At 32.6% G+C, this 23,414-nt stretch overlaps 1 protein-coding gene across 1 annotated transcript in view; it reads right to left on the bottom strand.

Annotated features, from left to right (window-relative positions):
- Positions 1–13,842: 13,842 nt before the first annotated feature.
- LOC134718361 (uncharacterized) overlaps positions 13,843–23,414 on the bottom strand; it is a 45,391-nt gene continuing 35,819 nt past the window's right edge. Inside the window, exons 6-11 of the mRNA XM_063580858.1 lie at positions 22,837–22,867; positions 19,577–19,848; positions 19,392–19,419; positions 17,765–18,088; positions 16,246–16,536; positions 13,843–15,225 (exon numbers count right to left, since the gene is read on the bottom strand). Coding sequence (XP_063436928.1) covers positions 14,891–15,225; positions 16,246–16,536; positions 17,765–18,088; positions 19,392–19,419; positions 19,577–19,848; positions 22,837–22,867 — 1,281 coding nt within the window. The 3' untranslated portion in view covers positions 13,843–14,890. The remainder of the gene's footprint in view (positions 15,226–16,245; positions 16,537–17,764; positions 18,089–19,391; positions 19,420–19,576; positions 19,849–22,836; positions 22,868–23,414) is intronic.

Raw genomic sequence — 23,414 nt, 5'->3', positions numbered from 1 at the left:
AAAAATAATTTCATGGCATTATGATAGAATGACAGAATGTTTACAAGTACAGAGCCACGTTATATGTACCAAAGAAACACAAAAAGTCACACGTCCAAACCAACAAAAACAAAAGATTATACAAACAACACATTGACGGGATGTGTAAGTACCGAGCCATGTCAAATAGATATTACAGAAAACAGACCAAAAAGTGAAAGTAACAATAATAAAAGAACAAACACAAATAAAAGAACAATATTACACGTTGTAAAGTTGATAAACAACGTCAGTACGCAGAATATATACATCAAGATCATCATGCATTATTTGTGAAGTTGATACGGAATATTAATCAACAAGGTCTTGGAACATTACGATGAACTTGTTAGTGCATTCTTCTACCCTGAATAATACTTATATATATGTCTAAACTGTTGTGCATTCTACTACCCTTAAAGGTAAAAACAAAACTACATGCATTTTCTTTTTATTTATGTGCCAAGAAATCAAAGCAGCATCGACACTGTGAGACTGACAGTCCAACCATCCACAAAATCATACAGAGGTGAAAGATACTAAAGGCATATTCAAACTCATGCTTTGTAGACGAGCTGACAAAGCCATGGCAAAAATATATGCGACCAAAAGACAAACAACAGTTTACAAAATGCAACATAAAAAACTAAACTGAGCACCAAAAACTGGTAGCTGGAAGATTTTTTTCGGACAAAGAAAGGGATGTACTTTTCTTCAACCTTATGTTCATCAGTAGAAAGAAGACCTGATGAAAATAAAGCTTCCTTTGTGGCGAAACAAATGCATTGGTCATTTGTACAATTCCCTAATCAAACAATCATCCTAGACAGTAGAGGTTGAAAATTAAATTTACCAGGGGTTTTAATTAGTGTAAATATCCATCCGTCAATGATAGGGATCATATAAAACATGGTAGTAAAATCATGCCGACATGAACAGATGGTTTCACAAGACCGCTCTCTCCAAAAATAGTTCCTATCAAAATTGGTATTGATTCTGACACTGTGGTTTCGTTGAGTGAAAAATCGTCTCAAACATTGAATTCATCAGGGGTTTTGGTGAGTGTGAACCGTCATCCCTGTTTGATAGTTAGCATATAACAACAGTAGTTATATTTCGACCACATGGAAATAACAGAACTCTACCTGCAAAAAAGTCCCTATTAATAAAATCAACGGTACCAATTTTGTTGCACCAGATGCGCATTTCGACAAAACATGTCTCTTCAGTGATGCTCGTGGCCAAAATATTTGAAATCCAAAGCTTATATAAAGGATGAAGAGCTATAGTCCAAAAGTTCCAAAAAGTATAGTAAAATTCTAGTAAGGAATCAGAGCTTTGCATGAGGGAGATACATTCCTTAATTTATAATAATTTCTAATATTTTGTAACAGCAAATTTAATAACACAAAAAAAATCCGTATGTTCATGCCAGTACAGAAGTACTGGCTACTTGGCTGGTGATACCCTCGGGGACTAATAGTCCACCAGCAGAGGCATCGACCCAGTGGAAGTAATAAAATCAACGGTACCAATTTTGTTGCACCAGATGCGCATTTCGACAAAACATGTTTCTTCAGTGATGCTCGTGGCCAAAATATTTGAAATCCAAAGCTTATATAAAGGATGAAGAGCTATATATAGTCCAAAAGTTCCAAAAAGTATAGTAAAATTCTAGAAAGGAATCAGAGCTTTGCATGTGGGAGATACATTCCTTAATTTATAATAATTTCTAATATTTTGTAACAGCAAATTTAATAACACAAAAAAATCAGTATTTTCATGCCAGTACCGAAGTACTGGCTACTGGGCTGGTGATACCCTCGGGTATATAATACAGATAGAACTACCAACAAACAATATATATAAAAAAATAGTTTGATGGGATTTTTTTTTTGCTTTAAGAAAACATCATCAGACTCAGAATTGACACAGCTGTATTTGTTTAATAAATTCGTTTTCATGAAGTGTTCTCCTTTTTTTTTTTTTTAAATAAACAAGTATTTGATTTATAGATTTTAGATGTATTGCTAAGATTAAAGAATATATATTTTAAAAACATGATCACTTTTTAAAAGAGACCACAAAAACAACTACATTATAAAATGACCAAATAAACAAAAATACTGCTACAGAAAAAAATACTTCATTTAATGTATAATGATACTCTAATGATCTGTCAATAAGCCAGTAGATATTGGTAGTATGATTATTGGACATGAACAGCAACCTAACAAAATAGAGCTCTTAGCAAGTGAAAATAAAGGCCAAGTTTAAATATTTTATATATTTTATACAAGAAAATGTGGGCTTTTATTTTTTTTATAACATATGCTATCAATCTTATCTGGAGATGAAATTAGTATAATTTCTGTTTAGATGTAATACCAGCCGCTGTACAAAACACAGAAGAATTAAGAAAATATGATGATACTTTTTGATTTTTTAGTTATTTTTAATATATTTATATGCTTTATATAAATATGTTTATACCCCCGCTTTAAAAAAAGGGGGGGTATACTGTTTTACCCCTGTCTGTCCTTCCGTCAGTCCGTCAGTCAGTCCGTCCGTCCCATGAATATTTTTCGTCACATTTTTCTCAGGAACTACAATACAAGGATTTCTGAAATTTGGTTTCAGGATTTATATAAGTCAGCTATACCGGGTGATGCGTTTTCAGATTCATCACTCACCAACTTCCTGTTTACCGAACACTTGCATATTCTTACACTATTAATATTATCCACTTGCAGCGGGGGTATCATCAGTGAGCAGTAGCTCGCAGTTTCACTTGTTGTCAATGCATGTACATGTATCAAATATTTACTTTATTAAAAGTAAGTCTCTGAGTGCAAAAAACAACATTTAAAGGTGTCATTTTTTTAGATTATTTTGTCACAAGCGCGGACCCAGAGGGGGGTTCATGGGGTTGGAACCCCCTTTTTTACGCTATATGCATTAGAATGGGACGTGTAGTTGGAACCCCCTTTGTCCTGGGTTAGAAATCCCCCTTTTTAAAATGGCTGAATCTGCCCCTGTGTCACATGTGGGATTTGTGACAATTGTTAATTGGTGTTTAAGCCACTTTCAGCATTATGTACTATTTCGTAGTAGTTGGTTTTTATACGACCGCAAAATTTGAAAAAAAAAATCGTCGTATATTGCTATCATGTTGGCGTCGTCGTCTGCGTCGTCGTCTGCGTCGTCGTCGTCGTCGTCGTCCGAATACTTTTAGTTTTCGCACTCTAACTTTAGTAAAAGTGAATAGAAATCTATGAAATTTTAACACAAGGTTAATGACCACAAAAGGAAGGTTGGGATTGATTCTGGGAGTTTTGATCCCAACATTTTAGGAAAAAGGGGCCAAAAAGGGCCCAAATAAGCATTTTCTTGGTTTTCGCACAGTAACTTTAGTTTAAGTAAAAAGAAATCTATGAAATTTTGACACAAGGTTTGTGACCACAAAAAGGAATGTTGAGATTGATTTTGGGAATTTTGGTTCTAACAGTTTAGGAATTAGGGGCCAAACAAGGGTCAAAATAAGCATTATTCTTGGTTTTTGCACAATAACTTTAGTTTAAGTTAATAGAAATCTATGAAATTTTAACACCAGGTTTTTGACACCAAAAGGAAGGTTGGTATTGATTTGGGGAGTTGAGATCCCAACAGTTTAGGAATTTGGGCCCAAATAAACATTTTTCTTGGTCTTCACATCATAACTTTAGTATAAGTGAATAGAAATCTATGAAATTTAAACACAAGGTTTATGACCATAAAAAGAAGGTTGGTATTGATTTTGGGAGTTTTGGTCCCAACAGTTTAGGAATTTGGGGCCCAAAGGGTCCAAAATTAAACTTTGTTTGATTTCATCAAAAATTGAATAGTTGGGGTTCTTTGATATGCCGAATCTAACTGTGTATGTAGATTCTTAATTTTTGGTCCCGTTTTCATATTGGTTTACATTGAGGTCCAAAGGGTCCAAACTTAAACTTTGTTTGATTTTGACAAAAATTGAATCCTTGGGGTTCTTTTATATGCTGAATCTAAAAATGTACTTAGATTTTTAATTATTGGCCCAGTTTTCAAGTTGGTCCAAATTGGGGTCCAAAATTAAACTTTGTTTGATTTCATCAAAAATTGAATAAATGGGGTTCTTTGATATTCCAAATCTAACTGTGTATGTATATTCTTAATTTTTGGTCCAATTTTCAAATTGGTCTACATTAAGGTTTAAAGGGTCCAAAATTAAACAAATCAGGATTCAAAATTATCATATTAAGTATTGTGCAATAGCAAGAAATTTTCAATTGCACAGTATTGCACAATAGCAAGAAATATCTAATTGCACACTATTGTGAAATACCAATTATTTGTTTTCAATTGGAGTTATCTTTCTTTGTATAGAATAGTAGTTGAATCAACTTTAATCATAGTTTTATACAATATACAATGTATTTTCATTTTTACTACCACCTAATAAATTAAAACAATCTTTACCATTCATTGATAACAAGCACTTTTTATTACATTTTAATATTGTATGATGCATTTAAATCAGCAGTTATTGTTGCAAACTTCATTAGAAATTTGAATTGAAATCAGTACATTATAACTTTAGTATAAGTGAATAGAAATCTATGAAATTTAAACACAAGGTTTATGACCATAAAAGGAAGGTTGGTATTGATTTTGGGAGTTTTGGTCTTAACAGTTTAGGAATTTGGGGCCCAAAGGGTCCAAAATAAAACTTTGTTTGATTTCAGAAAAAAATGAATAATTGGGGTTCTTTGATATGCCAAATCTAACTGTGTATGTAGATTCTTAATTTTTGGTCCCGTTTTCAAATTGGTTGATATTAAGGTTCAAAGGGTCCAAACTTAAACTTTGTTTGATTTTGACAAAAAATGAATCCTTGGGATTCTTTAAAATGCTGAATCTAAAAATGTACTTAGATTTTTAATTATTGGCCCAGTTTTCAAGTTGGTCCAAATCGGGATCCAAAATTAAATTTGTTTGATTTCATCAAAAATTTAATAAATGGGGTTCTTTGATATTCCAAATCTAACTGTGTATGCAGTTTCTTAATTTTTGGTTCAGTTTTCAAATTGGTCTACATTAAGGTCCAAAGGGTCCAAATCATAATGTGACATAAACCTATGTTGTGTCAACTATTGAATCACAATCCACATTTAAAGCTGCATCAAACTTAAAAGTTGTGTCCATACTTGTCCCATCTGTTCAGGGTTATACATCTGCGGTCGTATAATTCTGCGCCCTGCGAAGCAACTGGTTATTGGTTGAGTGAGAAAATAATGCTTGAAGAGAACCAAGATCCTAGATAGTAAAACTGACAGGCTAACTAAGTCGATTAAGATTATAGTCAAACTGAAATTTTTTGAAATTCACAACCTTTGTGTTGACAGGATATTGATAGAGAAGTTATTTACTTAAGACCATTTGGCCAATGAAACCAATTGCAATGAAACAGTTGCACAACAATGTGTCATAGAAAAAAATACAATCTTTATCTACAGCACAAGTTAAATAAAAAAAATGCTGAGTTTCAGTTTTCTTACTTTAGTTTGCCGCAAACAAATGTTATAAAAGGAAAAGGTATACAATTCTTATTTTTTTTATTTTCTAAGTAGAATGGAGAATTATCCTTGCCTAGTTGACCAGTCTCTACTGACATGATAGAAATGCCGACGTCTACTTAAAAAATAAAAAAAAATAATCAATTGAAATTATTTATATGTATCAAATGACTTTCAAAAATGTATATGAAGGTTTTTTTCTGTGCATGATTGTGTGTGTTCTCATATACAGGCCACAAAAATAACCATATAAAAATAGAAGAAAAATAATCAATAATGGGTTAAATGATATAATACACCAGTAATTAAACAATACAAATCTAAAAAGAATGTGTCAAAATTTACATGGATGCTCACTCACACTATCATTTTCTACATGTATGTTCAGTGATCGAAAAGAGCAGATTCCTCCAGGTAAGAAAACGCGCCAAAGGGGGAGATAATGCCGTTAACAAAAATCTGCCGTACCGATGACAAAAAATAATGTCATTTTTTTACCAGGCAATACGTATGCTTCAAATTGGTGACACAAATAATCATCTTCTGTTAAATTAGCAAAAGCTGCAGAGTCACTACATGAGGTTGAAGAAGAGTAAATCGTTTTCATTGTTCGAAAAAATCTTCCAGCTACCAGTTTTTGATGCTCAGTTTAGTTTTATATTTTGCATTTTGTAAACTGTTGTTTGTCTTTTGGTCGCATATATTTTTGCCATGGCGATGTCAGCTCGTCTTCAAATTATGAGTTTGAAAATGCCTTTGGTATCTTTCACCTCTGTGTGATTTTGTGGATGTTTGGACTTTCAATCTCACAGTGTCGATGCTGCTTTGATATCTTGGCACATCAATAAAAAGAAAATGCATGTAGTTTTGTTTTTACCTTAAAGGGTTGTAGAATTCACAACAGTTTAGACATATATATAAGTATTATTCAGGGTAGCAGAATGCACAAACAATTTCATCGTAATGTACCAGACCTTGTTGATTAATATTTCGTATCAACTTCACAAATAATGCATGATGGTCTTGATGTATAGATTATGCGTACTGACGTTGTTTATCATCTTTATAACGTGTTATAGTGTTCTTTTATTTGTGTTTGTTCTTTTATTATTATTACTTTAATTTTTTGGTCTGTTTTCTGTAAACTCTATTTGACATGGCTCGGTACTTACACATCCCGTCAATGTGTTGTTTGTATGATCTTTTATTTTTGTTGGGGTTTTTTTGTGTGATTTTTTGTGTTCTTTGGTACACATAACGTGGCTCTGTACTTTAAAAAAACCTGTCATTATGTAACTATTCTATCATAATGCCATTAAATAAATTTTTCAATATAATTTTGAAAATACTTTGAACCAAATTATTTTTTTTGCGTAGTGGTATTAACCATATGTGGATTTTTAAAAATTCTAAAGATAATTTTAAATCTCTGTGTTTTTTCTGAAATTAGTTCTAACGCAACTTTTAAATTTTCAACCCTGTATACCACCATTCCCCATGTGAAATTTGAATTTTGAAAATACTTAAATTATTTTATATTTCTTCCTGTGTGACATTTACATTCTGTCGTCAAACACGCGAATATACCCTCGAGTTGATGTGAATCCAGTTACAGTTACAGTTACAGGACTTATTATTTCAATTCTTTATGGGGTGATTTAAAATACATATATAAGTTAGCAATGAATGTGGTTGTTAAATTTGATAGATGCTTTTTGTGCTTCTTTGTTAAATATTTGTTTGCGTTTGTTTTAATTGAGATTGTGACACAGTGATGATTGCTGTAATCCTATTTTGACAATTTTACCTGTTATGTCTGTATTGTTCATGCATCGTTGTAAATATAATGGAATTTGATTCGACGGTCATACAAGTGAGAGGCTTAGCGCTATAAAACCAGGTTCAATCCACCATTTTCTACATTTAAAAATGCCTGTACCAAATCAGGAATATGACAGTTGTTGTCCATTCGTTTGATGTGTTTTATCATCTGATTTTGTCATTTGATAAGGGACTCTCCGTTTTGAATTTTCCTCGGAGTTTTTAGTGATTTTACTTTTTTTGTACTATTATTTATTTATCTGTTTGTCATAATATTTTTTTTAGCCATGGCGTTTTCAGTTTATATTATGGATTGATGAGTTTCGCCCCCCCTTTTTAAAAGATTGCCGTTTGAAAATATTCTGGAAATCATTTTGCACATTTGCTCACGTTGTGACTGATGATTTTAAACCTGTGCTACCTGGAACGTTTGTTTGATTAGTGACTGGTAAACATGTGCTACTTTGAACGATTGTTTGATTAGTGACTGGTAAACATGTGCTACTTTGAACGATTGTTTGATTAGTGACTTGTAAACATGTGCTACCTGGAACGATTGTTTGATTAGTGACTTGTAAACATGTGCTACCTGGAACGATTGTTTGATTAGTGACTTGTAAACATGTGCTACCTGGAACGATTGTTTGATTAGTGACTTGTAAACATGTGCTACCTGGTACGATTGTTTGATTAGTGGATTGTAAACATGTGCTACCTGGAACGATTGTTTGATTAGTGACTGGTAAACATGTTCTACCTGGAACGATTGTTTGATTAGTGACTTGTAAACATGTGCTACCTGAAACGATTGTTTGATTAGTGACTGGTAAACATGTGCTACCTGGAACGATTGTTTGATTAGTGACTTGTAAACATGTGCTACCTGGAACGATTGTTTGATTAGTGACTTGTAAACATGTGCTACTGGAATGATTGTTTGATTAGTGACTGGTAAACATGTGCTACCTGGAACGATTGTTTGATTAGTGACTGGTAAACATGTGCTACCTGGTACGATTGTTTGATTAGTGACTGGTAAACATGTGCTACCTGGAACGATTGTTTGATTAGTGACTGGTAAACATGTGCTACCTGGAACGATTGTTTGATTAGTGACTGGTACACATGTGCTACCTGGTACGATTGTTTGATTAGTGACTGGTAAACATGTGCTACCTGGAACGATTGTTTGATTAGTGACTGGTAAACATGTGCTACCTGGTACGATTGTTTGATTAGTGACTTGTAAACATGTGCTACCTGGAATGATTGTTTTATTAGTGACTGGTAAACATGTGCTACCTGGAACGATTGTTTGATTAGTGACTTGTAAACATGTGCTACCTGGAACGATTGTTTGATTAGTGACTGGTAAACATGTGCTACTTTGAACGATTGTTTGATTAGTGACTTGTAAACATGTTTTACCTGGAACGATTGTTTGATTAGTGACTTGTAAACATGTGCTACCTGGAACGATTGTTTGATTAGTGACTGGTAAACATGTGCTACCTGGAACGATTGTTTGATTAGTGACTTGTAAACATGTGCTACCTGGAACGATTGTTTGATTAGTGACTGGTAAACATGTGCTACCTGGAACGATTGTTTGATTAGTGACTTGTAAACATGTGCTACCTGGAACGATTGTTTGATTAGTGACTGGTAAACATGTGCTACCTGGTACGATTGTTTGTTTAGTGACTGGTAAACATGTTCTACCTGAAACGATTGTTTGATTAGTGACTGGTAAACATGTGCTACCTGGTACGATTGTTTGATTAGTGACTGGTAAACATGTTCTACCTGAAACGATTGTTTGATTAGTGACTGGTAAACATGTGCTACCTGGTACGATTGTTTGATTAGTGATTGGTAAACATGTTCTACCTGAAACGATTGTTTGATTAGTGACCTGTAAACATGTGCTCCCTAGAACGATTGTTTGATTAGTGACTGGTAAACATCTGCTACCTGGTACGATTGTTTGATTAGTGACTGGTAAACATGTGCTACCTGGTACGATTGTTTGATTAGTCACTGGTAAACATGTGCTACCTGGTACGATTGTTTGATTAGTGACTTGTAAACATGTGCTACCTGGAACGATTGTTTGATTAGTGACTGGTAAACATGTGCTTCCTGGTACGATTGTTTGATTAGTGACTGGTAAACATGTGCTACCTGGAACGATTGTTTGATTAGTGACTGGTAAACATGTTCTACCTGGAACGATTGTTTGATTAGTGACTGGTAAACATGTGCTACCTGGTACGATTGTTTGATTAGTGACTTGTAAACATGTGCTACCTGGAACGATTGTTTGATTAGTGACCTGTAAACATGTACTACCTGGAACGATTGTTTGATTAGTGATTGGTAAACATGTGCTACCTGGTACGATTGTTTGATTAGTGACTGGTAAACATGTGCTACCTGGAACGATTGTTTGATTAGTGACAGGTAAACACGTGCTACTTGGAACGATTGTTTGATGAGTGACTGGTAAACATGTGCTACCTAGAACGATTGTTTGATTAGTGACAGGTAAACATGTGCTACCTGGAACGATTGTTTGATTAGTGACTTGTAAAAATATACAATGATATTTTGTCACCGCAAATGATCTTTTATTTACATCATGTGTTATTCATCTTTGAATGAATGTTTCTACTGATAAAACATGGGGTAACCAAAGTATGTACCTTTCATTTTTTGAAAAAAGTGTTTCCGGCTTCCAGCTTCCAGTTTTTTTTAAGTCTTTGTGCTTCTAAGTCTATTTTTTTATGTTGCAATTTGTAAACTGTTGTTTATATTTTGGTCGCATTAATTTTTTGCCATGGCATTTTCAGTTTGTCTTCGTCAGTTTTTATCGTTTGAATTGTTTTACATTGTCTTATCGGGGTCTTTTATAGCCGACTATGCGGTATGGGCATTGTTCATTGTTGAAGGCCGTACGGTGACCTATAGTTGTTAATGTCTGTGTCATTTTGGTCTCTTGTGGACAGTTGTCTCATTGGCAGTCATACCACAGCTTCTTTTTATATGTGACTTATGGGTTTGAATAAAACTTTGGTATCTTTTAACTAGTTTCTGTTTTATTAATGGTTGAACTATCATGATCACTGTGTAGATGCTTCTTTCATTTTGGGGCACAACAAATAAGAACAAAAACCTTTATTTACTTTTGATTTTACCTTTAAGGGTAGTGGAATGCACAAACAGTTTATACATATATACAGTTCTTACACACAACGTGCTACAATAATAACATCAACAACAAAACACAACTGTATCATATCATAATTATTTGTAAATAACAAAGTTTCTATATATTTAAAATAAAACAGTTGTATTAATTTATAGCTTACTGTTTGAAGGCAAAATGTATAAGCATTGAAAAAGGCTGACAAATTGATGACACATCTGGCATTACATTTTATAGTACACATTTGGGGTGATTGAGTGCAAGGAAAAAATTATCAAGCATGAAATCATACTATTATTATTATTGTAAAATCATATCCGACATAAAGCCTCCTCGTGGGGTTATTGAGTATTTCTTTATTCAGCTGTTTTAATAATGGTTATTTGGTTATTCGGTTACAAGACCAAATATTTTATGATTATTTAATTATCTAGAACTGTATTTTTGATTATTTGATTATCTTATTTAAAAAAACAATTAATGATTCTGTGATTATATTGTTAAAAAAAATATGATTATATGATCACTCGGACACCCCCATGAGGGGCCTCACAAAATCTAATTCTTGAATATTATTGAGTATAATAAAAATGTTAAAAGGGCGAATCAAACAGAAAGTTGTATAGCATTACGCTTAAACACAAAGAAACAACACATGGTGTAGATAACCGTAGAGACGCACAATTTTTAAGTCCATAAATGTTTTGTGATATGTTCTCAAACACTTTCAAATATTTGATTATATAATATAACCAAACAATTATCACTGATCTATTTGAATTCAAATTCCGTTTTTCTGATGAATGAACAAGAATGTGTCCATAGTCCATGTTCAGTGGACCGTGAAAATAGGGTCAAAACTTTAATTTGGCATTAAAATTAGAAAGATCATATCAAAGGGAACATGTGTACTAAGTTTCAAATTAATGTAACTTTAACTTCATGAAAAACTACCTTGACCAAAAAATTTAACCTGAACTTTACACTATTTTCTATGTTCAGTGGACCATGACATTGGGGTCAAAACTATAATTTGACATGCAAATTAGAAATAGCATATCATGGGGAACATGTCTACTAAGTGTCAAGTTAATTGGACTTCAACTTCTTCAAAAACTATCTTCACCAAAAACTTTAACCTGAAGCGAACGGACGCACAGACGGACGAACGAACAAACGAACGAATGAAGACACAGACCAGAACACATAATGGCCCTCTACTATCGTACGTGGGGCATTACCATTAGGGCTATTCCATTTAAACATAGATCAACCCCCAGGAAGGCACTATGACAATAGGGCAGCCACCCAGAGAAGCATTTTTACAAATTTTTAAGGATTGTCCTCATCAAAACTTTGAAAAGGACACCCACCACTAGAAGTGATTTCAAAATGCCTTCCTGGGGGTTGATCTATGTTTAAATGGAATAGCCCTTATTTCATTTGATAGAACAGATGAAATTGAGAAAGGAAATGGTGAATATGCATTAAATGCATTTTTGTTCAAAACCTTATTGATGAAGAGACATTTTTATTTACAAGCTTACCCCGATTTTGTTTTTTGTCCATGGATTTATGAGTTTTGAACAGCGGTATACTACTGTTGCCTTTATTTACATTTAAATTAGCTGCTGTCATGTTTTTAGAAATGCACGAAGGACAAGATTCGGTCTCTGATTTAGTTATTTTATATGTGCATACTTTAGTATCCATTAGACTATATAATCACTCGGACACCCCCATAAGAAATGCATGAAGGACAAGATTCGGTCTTTGATTTAGTTATTTCATATGTGCATACTTTAGTATCCATTAGACTTAAATTTAGAACTAAATAAACTATTAAGGTATTATTGAACAGCTTTAAGTTATTGATATACAAAGTTACGAATAAAATGAAACTCGTAATTGTAGCTATGTAGGTTTTTTTCAAAATTTATTAAAAAAAATATATATTAAATATTGTATCTAGGGGAGATATTTATATATTTTATGTTTAGTTTATTTACTGGTATCATCTCCATAGTTCAGCTACACACCTGGGGAATTTTAACTAGTATAAATACACATGTGTAGCTGCCAAACTAAATTCTGAGTATGACCAAACGTGAAGGGTGAGAAAGTACATAATGTGTGTATCAGTTTAAACTCTTATAAGTTTGTGGAATATAATTGTTGAAAACATGCTGCACAGACTTACGTTTTGACCTTTGAAAAATAAAAGTGCTAATGAACTTTCCATTCTTGGATACAAATTCGTGCGAAACTTCACTGTAAACATGGTACAGTTAAAGCTGTAAAAGCAGCTGAGAAATTACACTGTCCTGTTTACTGAGAAATCACACTGTCCTGTTTACTGAGAAATCACACTGTCCTGTTTAATGAGAAATTACACTGTCCTGTTTACTGAGAAATCACACTGTTCTGCTTACTGAGAAATTACACTGTCCTGTTTACTGATAAATTGCACTGTTTATATTTACAGAAATGCAACCTTTGTAAATGGGGAATTACAAATATAGACTGATACTTGTATACACATTACAGAAAAAAAGACATAATAATAGCCATTTATTTCAATCTAGCAGCATAGATGCCAACCCCTTTTGACACAGTCAGTAACAAACTATCAAATTTTCCGTATTTTTGAAAAGTTTTCAGTAATCATTCATAAACTTGCATTTACCAATAAAAATTACTGACGAGTGGTTGCAAAATGATTTGAACTAAAATTTGTTGTTCAACATGTTGTCTGTAGTATGTATTCCATTCATTTATTGTTCAGATGTTTTCGACTCATACATTTTCGTTTTGTCAAGGAGAAGTAGAGAAAGGGGGAAAGCTACTACATAAAATGCAAGTTTGCGTCTTCGGAAGTCAGTTAGTTCCCAACGATAGGTCGATAACTCCAGAGAAACCGGAAACATTACATTGGGCTTTTCTAAATACTGGACCAGGACGGAACAGTAATGATAAAAATCCGCGTTTTACAAAATTGAACGGCGAGGATTGGGAATCCGTAACTTTTCGACTTTGACCGTAATAGCGTAGTTTTTATTGCAAAATCGGAAAAACTACGGAAAAATCGTAATGGTTGGCATCTATGTAGCAGTTCATCAGTTGATCTCTGTCCAACATGTAAATGGTATTATTTAACTATACAAAAAAAAAGTAACTTTACAAATGATGATAAGTTTAAATTTAATTGATTTCTAGACACAGCTGGTTTACCCACCAGCATAACAAATTAAGTATACTTTACGAGTTTTTACAATCAACGGGTTGATGCAACTACTGGCGGTTGTTACATTCTAACGGGTATAACCAGCCCAGTAGTTATGACATATCACGTGTGCAAATTATCTGTTTACAAAATTATGTATTATCAAAAACACGAAGGTTTGTTCATCTAGACGTATGTGCTCAAACACGCTACATGAATGGATAACAACTTTTAAATTCCTATTTTTGTACAAACATTTGCTTATGTCGAAAATGGTATACTGAACCTGGTTTATAGCTAGTTAAACCTCTCACTTGTATAAAAGTTGCATTGAATTCCATTAAATTGACGCCAGTGTGTGAACAAAGTAAATAGACATAATAGGTAAAATTGTCAAAAATAAGGATACAGCAGTAAACATTGTGTTATAGTCTAAATCATTATAAAAAAATAAAAAAGGCATATAGACAAAGCATATTGGCAAAAACGAAAGCGAGAATACAAAAATTTACCATAGCACAATAACAAAATGACGGGCTGTATAACTACTGAGCCACGTCAAATGGATATTGGGATTGTAGGAATCAACTCTCATAAAAGGGGTTAGTACATATTTTAGCTTTTTACTTGCCATGCATGACACTCACACATGAAATATGTTTAAGATAAAAGATTGTTATCACTATTACATTGTGATTCATTCACATATTGTAAATTCAGAAATTATTTTGAGGTTTTTATTAATGCGAAAAATGTGACTGAGTGAGTATTGCATTACTAAGAACACAAATTCTTTAACTGATACATATATTAGTATAAAGATTCTTTTGACATTGTAATAATTACTATCGCTTTTTTGTCCCATTTAAAAAAAAGGCAATAATAAATGCACGCAATAATTTTTGAATTTACAGTGGATTATTGAAGTGACCAAATCGTAATGCCTTGGATTGACAATACTTCCTTCTATTAATTGTTAACTGATGGTTTTCCTAGCTGTTTTTTCTGAAAGAAATTACTTTTATTTTATTTGAAGCATTTATGAAGAGTTGCCATATCTGTGCTAGTAACTTCTGTCTTCTCTATTTGATCTGCTAAATCTGCATAAATTGAGTCTTTTCGTAGGGCTTTGAGAAATTCATTAAATCCCTGTTCATTTTTACGCAACAGCATGTCCATTAAATTCCTGTTCTTTTCCTGTGGTGTTTTACCAGATTCTATCTTCTTCCCATCATCAACTGACACTACCTCTCTTGATATTAGATGATCGACTATGTTCTCGTGTTGTATATCAGTGATGACCTTGAGGTAGTTCTTTTGTAGACGAACTTTATATAATGGAACATTACAAACTGATAAGCCTACAAAATACAAAAAGATTTTTTTTTCTTCAGATAATGCTATTGACCTTTTATGACTAAAGACGAGGTTAAATCCAGAAAAGATATTTGGACCACATGAAATTTATAACGTTTTTATTGTTTTACATCACTTGGTCGATACCTCTTCTGGTGGATTATACATGCCCTAAAGTATTATTAGCTCAGTATTCAGTAATTTGCTACTCACATTATTTTAAACAAACCCTTCTTAAATTTACCGTTTATAATTTTTTTAAATTATGCAGAAACTAACGTTTCAACTCATTCGGGCAAAGTTGGCATTAGATGGATTTGGCCATTTTTCAGTACTTTCAGGTATGTAGCCCTTCTACTGTTTTAGTTTTATTCACCTTTTTCTTAAATCAAATGTCTCATGAATAAATTGAATACCCACATAGAATGTAGTGTTGATAGATTTTACATTTCTTCAAATAAATTGAGATGTATGCTCTGAATTTATCAAACACATATGATAAGCGTTTGATATTTTAAAGAGAGCTGGTAAACATACATATTCCCAATTCATAGTTAATTACCAATGTGTTTATTATTCTATTTTCTCTCACATTGATTTTCTTTTATAGTTGACCAAGCTAATGCTTTTGCATTATATATGTTCACTATTTTTTTCTACAGTTGGATCTAAGAAGCGAAATTCATCTGAGGTCATATTTGCCTGATTCGTAACAGGTATTAAATGAACTGTGACTTCATTATAACTGTAGAAAATAATCTTGATCTCAATGTCTGAGATCATATTTACTTCACACAAACTGAAATTCGTCCTGAAAAACTCATCATATATACCAGTGACCTACTTTGGTATGCCAGAAAAGTAGTGTATTTATGATAAAACAAATACGACACAATTGATGTGGAAGATAGTCTTTAGAATCAAATACATTATATCTATTTTGAATAAATGTATAACAAGATTTAGAAATATTTTCAGTAAAAATCCTTCTTTGTTCGTGTTTATAATAAACCCTTCAGACATACCTTTAGTTTCAGCAGATGTTGATGTTGGACTTGGACTGAACTCACATTTCAAATCATTAGCGATATCTTCGTATCCATAAATACGTAATCCACCAACAAACACACTGTAAGCTGGTTCTCTCCTTTTAATCACAATATCCAGCAATGCTTTGTTCTGGTCATCATGTCGAGGATAATGTTCAATATCAAGTCTGTCGTCTGCTGATATCACCAGATGTGTCATCATATGGTCTAAAATTTGACTGGTTTGTATGTCCTGTATGATTCTGTCTGCATTATCTCTGATTTTATCTGTAATTGTGGTAATACAAAATTTCGTTTAGCATGTAAGTTGACTTAAAATATCAAAATGATTATATTTTGTATTCAGTTAGCATACTGCATTTACTGATTTCTTTTCAAAATATGTATTGTCAAGCAAGCGAAAGGTCTGAACATTAGTTAAAGTTTTGAAATTGCATGCATACAAAATATGGAATATAAAAGTTGAGCACAGCTCAAACTCTCAAGACAGTATCTAATTCTATGGAAGAACCTTCATCTGTAGCTCACAGATATGATATTCCTGTATAAGAAGCTAACTCCCGAAAATGTACATAGATATATAAAGTGATATTCACAGTAAAATAGATATGTTATGTTAAGTTTTCCTAAAGTGTTTATGCCGTAATGAAACTAAATTCATTTGATGTGTATTGATTGATATTTTGTCTCAGGTACATTTTTCTTTAATAATTTGTTAACTAGCTTATCAGTACTTTATGCTTATGTGTTTCTGTTAATTATGTGTTTGCTTTGTGTCATAAACAGTAGTAAACCGCTGTTCAATAGTCATAAATCGATTAAGCGAAAACAAATCCAGGTCACAAACCAAAACCGAGGGAAACACATCAACTATATGGGGAAAACAATGGAACAACAGAAACACTGAAATGCTCAAAAAACAAATGTCTGCATACATAGAAACGGACTATTTGGTATCAATCTGACGAGTAAAGCACAAAGTGCCTTTTATATTTGGTTTTTATATGTTCCTTTTACACAACTGTCACAGGTTAAAGAAAGATTAGTTTTCAAGATTGGTTCTAAATATAGAACTTAAAATATCCAAATATTTTCTGACACATATGTATGCATTGAATTGACATGAACCAACACTAAACAAAGGAAACGCAGGTCATAACAAATGAAAGAAAAATTGGAGTGCATTACTTCACAAGAGTAGTATACCAATACTGCTAAAACATTTCAAAGAAATTAAATTAAAAACCAAAATAAAAACCTTAACAATTAGAAGCAACCATATACTGTCTGAAAAGCTACTGAGTTGACTGCAAGTGAATTGTTTTAACATAACTGAATGAACCGCAGTGGATATGGCTGAAAATTGACTGGGAGACTGAACATGAGGGAATAATCAAATTTCAGTATAGGATTCATTTACGAATGCTACCTATTCCGTTAATAAAAAGCTACTGAAAAGTTTCCATGCCTGTTTTCCGTCGCAGCATATTATTACCTGTAACTATTTCCACAGCTCTTAATGTTTTTGCATCTATGTTCTCCACAACTTCCTCTAAACAACGTACACCTTTTCTTATATTAACTAAAGCTTGTTTAATGACCCGTATTGTAGGTTTTACTGATCTGTCTTTTCTCCAAGTAAATAACACTTCCTTATTTTGGGCTGTCAAATCGGGACTACATTTGTCGATGTTTTCTAAATCCGCTATGGACAATCCGAGTTCTGTTCCAAGTTGAAAAACCATTTTTCCAATCTGTGGTGCTAGCTTGTCTAAAATTTCATCCGTAGGGATACAATCTAATTTATCGTCTTGAATTCCTATAAGAGTATTCAGATTTAAATAATACATGTACGTGAATAATTTTACATAGACTCATGGACATGTTTAAACACCTTGTCCTTGCTTTATTAAAACAACAAGATTTTTCTGAATCTCAAATAACTTTTAGTGTCAAATGGTATTTACCATGTTTACTGACTCGATTCTGAACATGAGTTTTTCTTGTATTCGCATTCAAACTTTTTGCAAATTATACATTAATTTCTATTCAATCAGGCCGTTACTCACACTGCCAGAAATCCAGAAAATCTTTTCCTTCAAATGATGTTTTAAACAATCATTATATTTTCTAGGACTGGTTTTAGCTGACATGAACAACACAATGGGTGCCTCGTGTGGAGCAGGTTCTGCCTACCCTTCTGGTGCACCTGAGATCACACCCAATGGTTAGCGGGGTTTGTGTTGCTTAGTCTTTAGTTTTCTGTGTTTTGTTTTGTATACTAGTGTGTTTCTGTTTGACCTTGTCTTATTAGCCACATAATGGTCAGTTTATTTTCGAATTATGAGTTTGAATGTCCCTCTGGTATCTATAGCCCCTCTTTTTGAAAGGTCTGTTTGTAAAATGCTGATCACAGAATACACAATTATTATCAGCTCAGTTAACTTTTTAGCTGGCATGATTCAAATCAAACGTTTTTTCTATTACAAGTATTTGTTGATATGTTTAGAAATTATTATGGAAATAAAGTTCCCTCAGGCAAAATGGACCTTTCAAGGATTTGTCTAGGTCCTTTTTAGTCATCTTACTTCCCTTGTAAACAGCCTCTGAAAATTTACTTTCTTCACAAATAGACTCACAAGTGGACACTACCATGTGTTATCTCAGTGAATGACAAGAAAGCAAAGGGGCATACATGATCACTAGCCAAATCATTGGTCTAGTAAGAATAAAAAATAATGACAAAGTGATTATAAATAAGAAAAAAAACTGCCCATTTATTGACAAAACATCACTTTCAATATCAACCCTGTTTGTGTTTTTCCTAAACACAACAATTAACAAACACAATTCATGTTTATGCTTCTGTCAACTTAATTTCTATGAGAATATGTTTATTACTTGACAATATATGCAGTTTCTATGATTGTAAACTGAATGAAAGACATTAGTTAATAAGAAGAATGAATAAACGGACACAGCACTTTAGCCAGGCCCACACTACGTTTGACCATGGGTTAATAAAGTCACTGTTAAGCATGATTTCTTTTAAAAGTACAGTAAAACAAAAATACTAGATTTCGTTTTAAGTTGATGAATATCTTTAGATACAGTTTACTCACTAGATTTAACTTGCTTTCTTCTCCTGACCTGAAAATAAAGTCGTATAAACTGTATAAGCATTTATGATGAGATCTGCAATCTTAGGAGAAGTTGTCAAAATCGTAGTTAATATACTTTGAAGTGACCATAATTGAAAGGGAGATAATAATTGCAAAAAAATACACTTTATCTCTATATAGCTTACCATGCATAATGTGTGTGTTGTTATTTTCATTTCTTGCAAACTTTTATCTAGATCTCCAAAACATATTGAATAATTCTCTTTCATGTGAATAAGTGTCAAAAACTTGACCATCTGTGTATTTCCTGTGTAATTCTTGCCAATATCTCTCCAATCTATCTCTTCCATTCCAAGACGAAGTGCTAATTCATGTATCAAGTCTTCCTCACAATTACAGGAAAGACGAAGCAACTCGGGGTTACTTGGAATTTGATCTAAAGAATATTCACTCAAACCTACAAGTTGTATAAAACGTAAACATTGTGAAAAGATGGTAATAATTATGTAAATGTGACAATACATTACTAGAACACTATGAGTCAATATTGGCAACAAATATAGATAGTAATTATATTTCAAAACTGTCTACCACCAAGAATAAATATCTATTTTCATAATGTTTCTATGGTCCTGTCTGGCTATTTTATGAACAATATCTACATGATCTATATGGCCTTGTCTGGCTGTTTTAATATAAGCTATATGTTTATGACCGTGTTTGGCTGTTTTTAGAATATTCTACCATTAAGAACAAGGCCGTCTTATGAAATTGTAATACAGAATAATTATCTACATCTCTATGGCCATGCCTTGCTGTTTTACCAGTATTTATACACCTAAAATAATGAGTTCCAATTTGTTAGCCAGCATGAAGTTTTTTCTCTATCCATTTTATACTCAAAATGATAGGCAATACCACATCAAACTGGTTATCAAAGCATGTAAGGCTTTGAAAGCATTTGCTGCCTAGTAAATGTTTTTGTAACTTTTTTCGAACATCCATATGTAAAAGAATTAAACCTGACATGAGTCTACATAAAATAATTCCAGCAAAAGGTCTATTTACTTATACTAAACTGAGAATTACCGGTCATTATTTTTAATAACGCAAAGGGTCTTAATTATAGTTGACACTGTCTAGAGAAGTCACCTTGATCATTTTGCATCATATTGACTATTATGCAATCCGTTTACAGAGTTGAGTTTGTAAGTAACAATCAGCAATTAAAAAAGGCCCTAATACATAACAGAGTCCGTAATTTTCTCCAAGTATTAAAAGCATGGTTAGTAACATTTCTATAACGTGCGTAGTGATTTTGTACGATTACTTTATGAATGGAAGATAACCACATATAATGTGTTTTAACTAGATACCCAATGATAAGTATGGCCAGGTTTGATTCAAATTGACCCAGTTGTTTTCAAAAAGATTTTTTTAATTCCAGAAAAATAAATATTTAAAAAAAAAAACTTTTTATAAAATGTGGTACAGTTTAAGAGACATCAATGTACTAAAACAAGCATTATTGTCTGAAAACTAGAAAAATGCTTGCTTTAGACCCTGTTGACCCTAAATTCGAGAACAGATTGGGCAATATCCCCCAACATGAATCCCAATCTTCAACTTGTGGTATGGAACCTTCGGGTACAATTTTAGAGCAATCAAAATACTTATACACAAGTTATTGTTCTGAAACTAGAAAAATGCTTGTTTGGGGACAATTTTCAACTCTAATTTCTAAACAGTTGGGACCATCGCCTCCAAAAACCATCTCAACTTTCCTGTTGTAGTATTAAACCTATTGCTTCAATTTCAAAGAGATCCATACACTTTAACTTAAGTTATTGAGAAACGAAATGTCGTCGGATGACGACGACGCAGACAATGACATCGATGAGAACATGATAGCATTTTACGATCCCTTAATATTTTGGCAGTCGTATAAAAAAATAAAAAAAAATTAATTTGCTTTCAAATAAATGAAATACATGTGAAGGTTTTGTCAAAAAGTGCTTATTTAGAGTTTAAAATTATGATACTCAAATAGATACATTTAAATTTGTATTTCATTTATTATCAAACTAGTTAGTTCATAATCTATGTTTTGGTGAGATCTATGAACTGAGTCTGCATTTCATATATATTATTACGATCGTTATGAAAACATGAGTAAGGCATGTTAGAATTAAGTAAATAGTATTACTTGTGTTCGTCAAACAGCTTTTATAATATGACTTATGTGTAACCTCTATAACTAAGCAATTTTCAGTTACATTTATCTTACCAAGTCAGGAATATGACAGTTGTTGTCCATTCGTTTGATGAGTTTTAACATTTGATTTTGCCATTTGATTAGAGACTCTCCGTTTGGAATTTTCCCTGGAGTTTAGCATTTTTGTGATTTTACTTTATAGTTAACATCCTTCGACTGTTGTCTGCTCTGTGGTCGCTTTGACACATTCCCAATTTCCTTTATCATTTTTATCCTTACAATATTGGTAAGCAAGCCAACCAACTTTGGACCAACATGGAGTAGTGAAATCATGACAAAAATAGTAAAGGTTTGTATGCTAGTCAACTCTTATATATATCATGCATACAAACTCATCATAAATACCAGGATTATTTTGGGATTTACGCCAGACGTGTGTTTCGTCTACAAAAGACTCATCAGTAACGCTTGAATATTTGCTGAAATTTGTTTGTGGTAATGCAATACAAAGATAGTTGATACACATTTCAATTCCACAAAGGAGTAGGTCCGGTAAGGCCTCTTTCTGGCCCAAAAATATAACAGTTTTACAAAATTGTTAAAATGTAAACTTTTAGTTATTTATTGAACAGAGTGTTTCTGCTACATAAATATGGGCTGCTTTTGACAATACAATGCATATATATCGGGTTGTAGCACCATTGAGTCATGCTATATTACTGAAATCTTCAAAATTCTATCATTTTAGTTAGATTTTAGACGGTTTTCTGTGTAAAACGAAAGTGGCCGCATTCATGTTTATCCTTAATATGTAATGTAAGTTGTATTTTAAGATAATATATAACATATAAAGTGACGTTTTTTTGGCATATTTGAGAGATTTTCCATATTTCATCTTCAATCGGATCGATTTTAATGACTTAATCAGTTAACATCTTTCACATTAACTAATTGAATCAAGTGAAATAGACACTTAAGTGTTTAAAAAGTGGTCAAAATCTTTTGTTAGATGAAACTGAAATTTGAGGCCAAAATGAGTCCTTAACGAACCTACTCCTTTTTAGAACAGGATTATTGTGAATCTTACCTATGTTTTGTATTTATGTTATCAGCTCACAATATAACTTAAATGGAAATGAAAAATACTCCTAAGATACATATTTTACTCGCAAAGGAATTATGATATTTTTTAGATCTTTTAACAGAAAAAGAAATAGTCAATACATTTACCTGGACAACTAGGATCACACTGCATTTGTTCCTATAAGGAAAAAAAAAACTTTTTATTATTCTACAATTATTTGAAGCTAACGTAATCCGGCTAACATACCAAAAAACAAAAACATAGAATCTGCTTCTTTTAAAGTTATATGTTGATTACCAAACTATGCTGAACAAGTTTAATCAAGCCACAATTTATATGTGCCTGTCCCAAGTCAGGAGCCTGTATATTCGTTGTTGTAATTTGTTGGGTGTACATCCTACTTTTTTTCGTTCTTTGTTTTATGCATGAATCAGTTCGTTAGTTTTCATTTTTGAATTGTTTTACATAGATCTGTCTGTTCAGGGCCCTTTATAGTTGAAAATATGGTATGCTTTTTTCTAATTAGTGAAAGATTAGTGAAAGCCATGAGCTAGCATTGCGAATTTGTCAATTGATCTCTGGTGGAGAGCTTCCTCATTGGCAATCATACAACATCGTCTTGTTTCCATATTAATCATAATATTTGGAAGTACAAAGTTACACCAATGAGACTACCACATATACCTTTATGTGACTTTTTTGGAGGGATTGTATGGTTTGTTGT

The sequence above is a fragment of the Mytilus trossulus genome, chromosome 5, assembly GCF_036588685.1.
Source record: "Mytilus trossulus isolate FHL-02 chromosome 5, PNRI_Mtr1.1.1.hap1, whole genome shotgun sequence".
Lineage (NCBI taxonomy): Eukaryota > Metazoa > Mollusca > Bivalvia > Mytilida > Mytilidae > Mytilus > Mytilus trossulus.
This window is presented reverse-complemented; position numbering and strand designations above follow the sequence as displayed.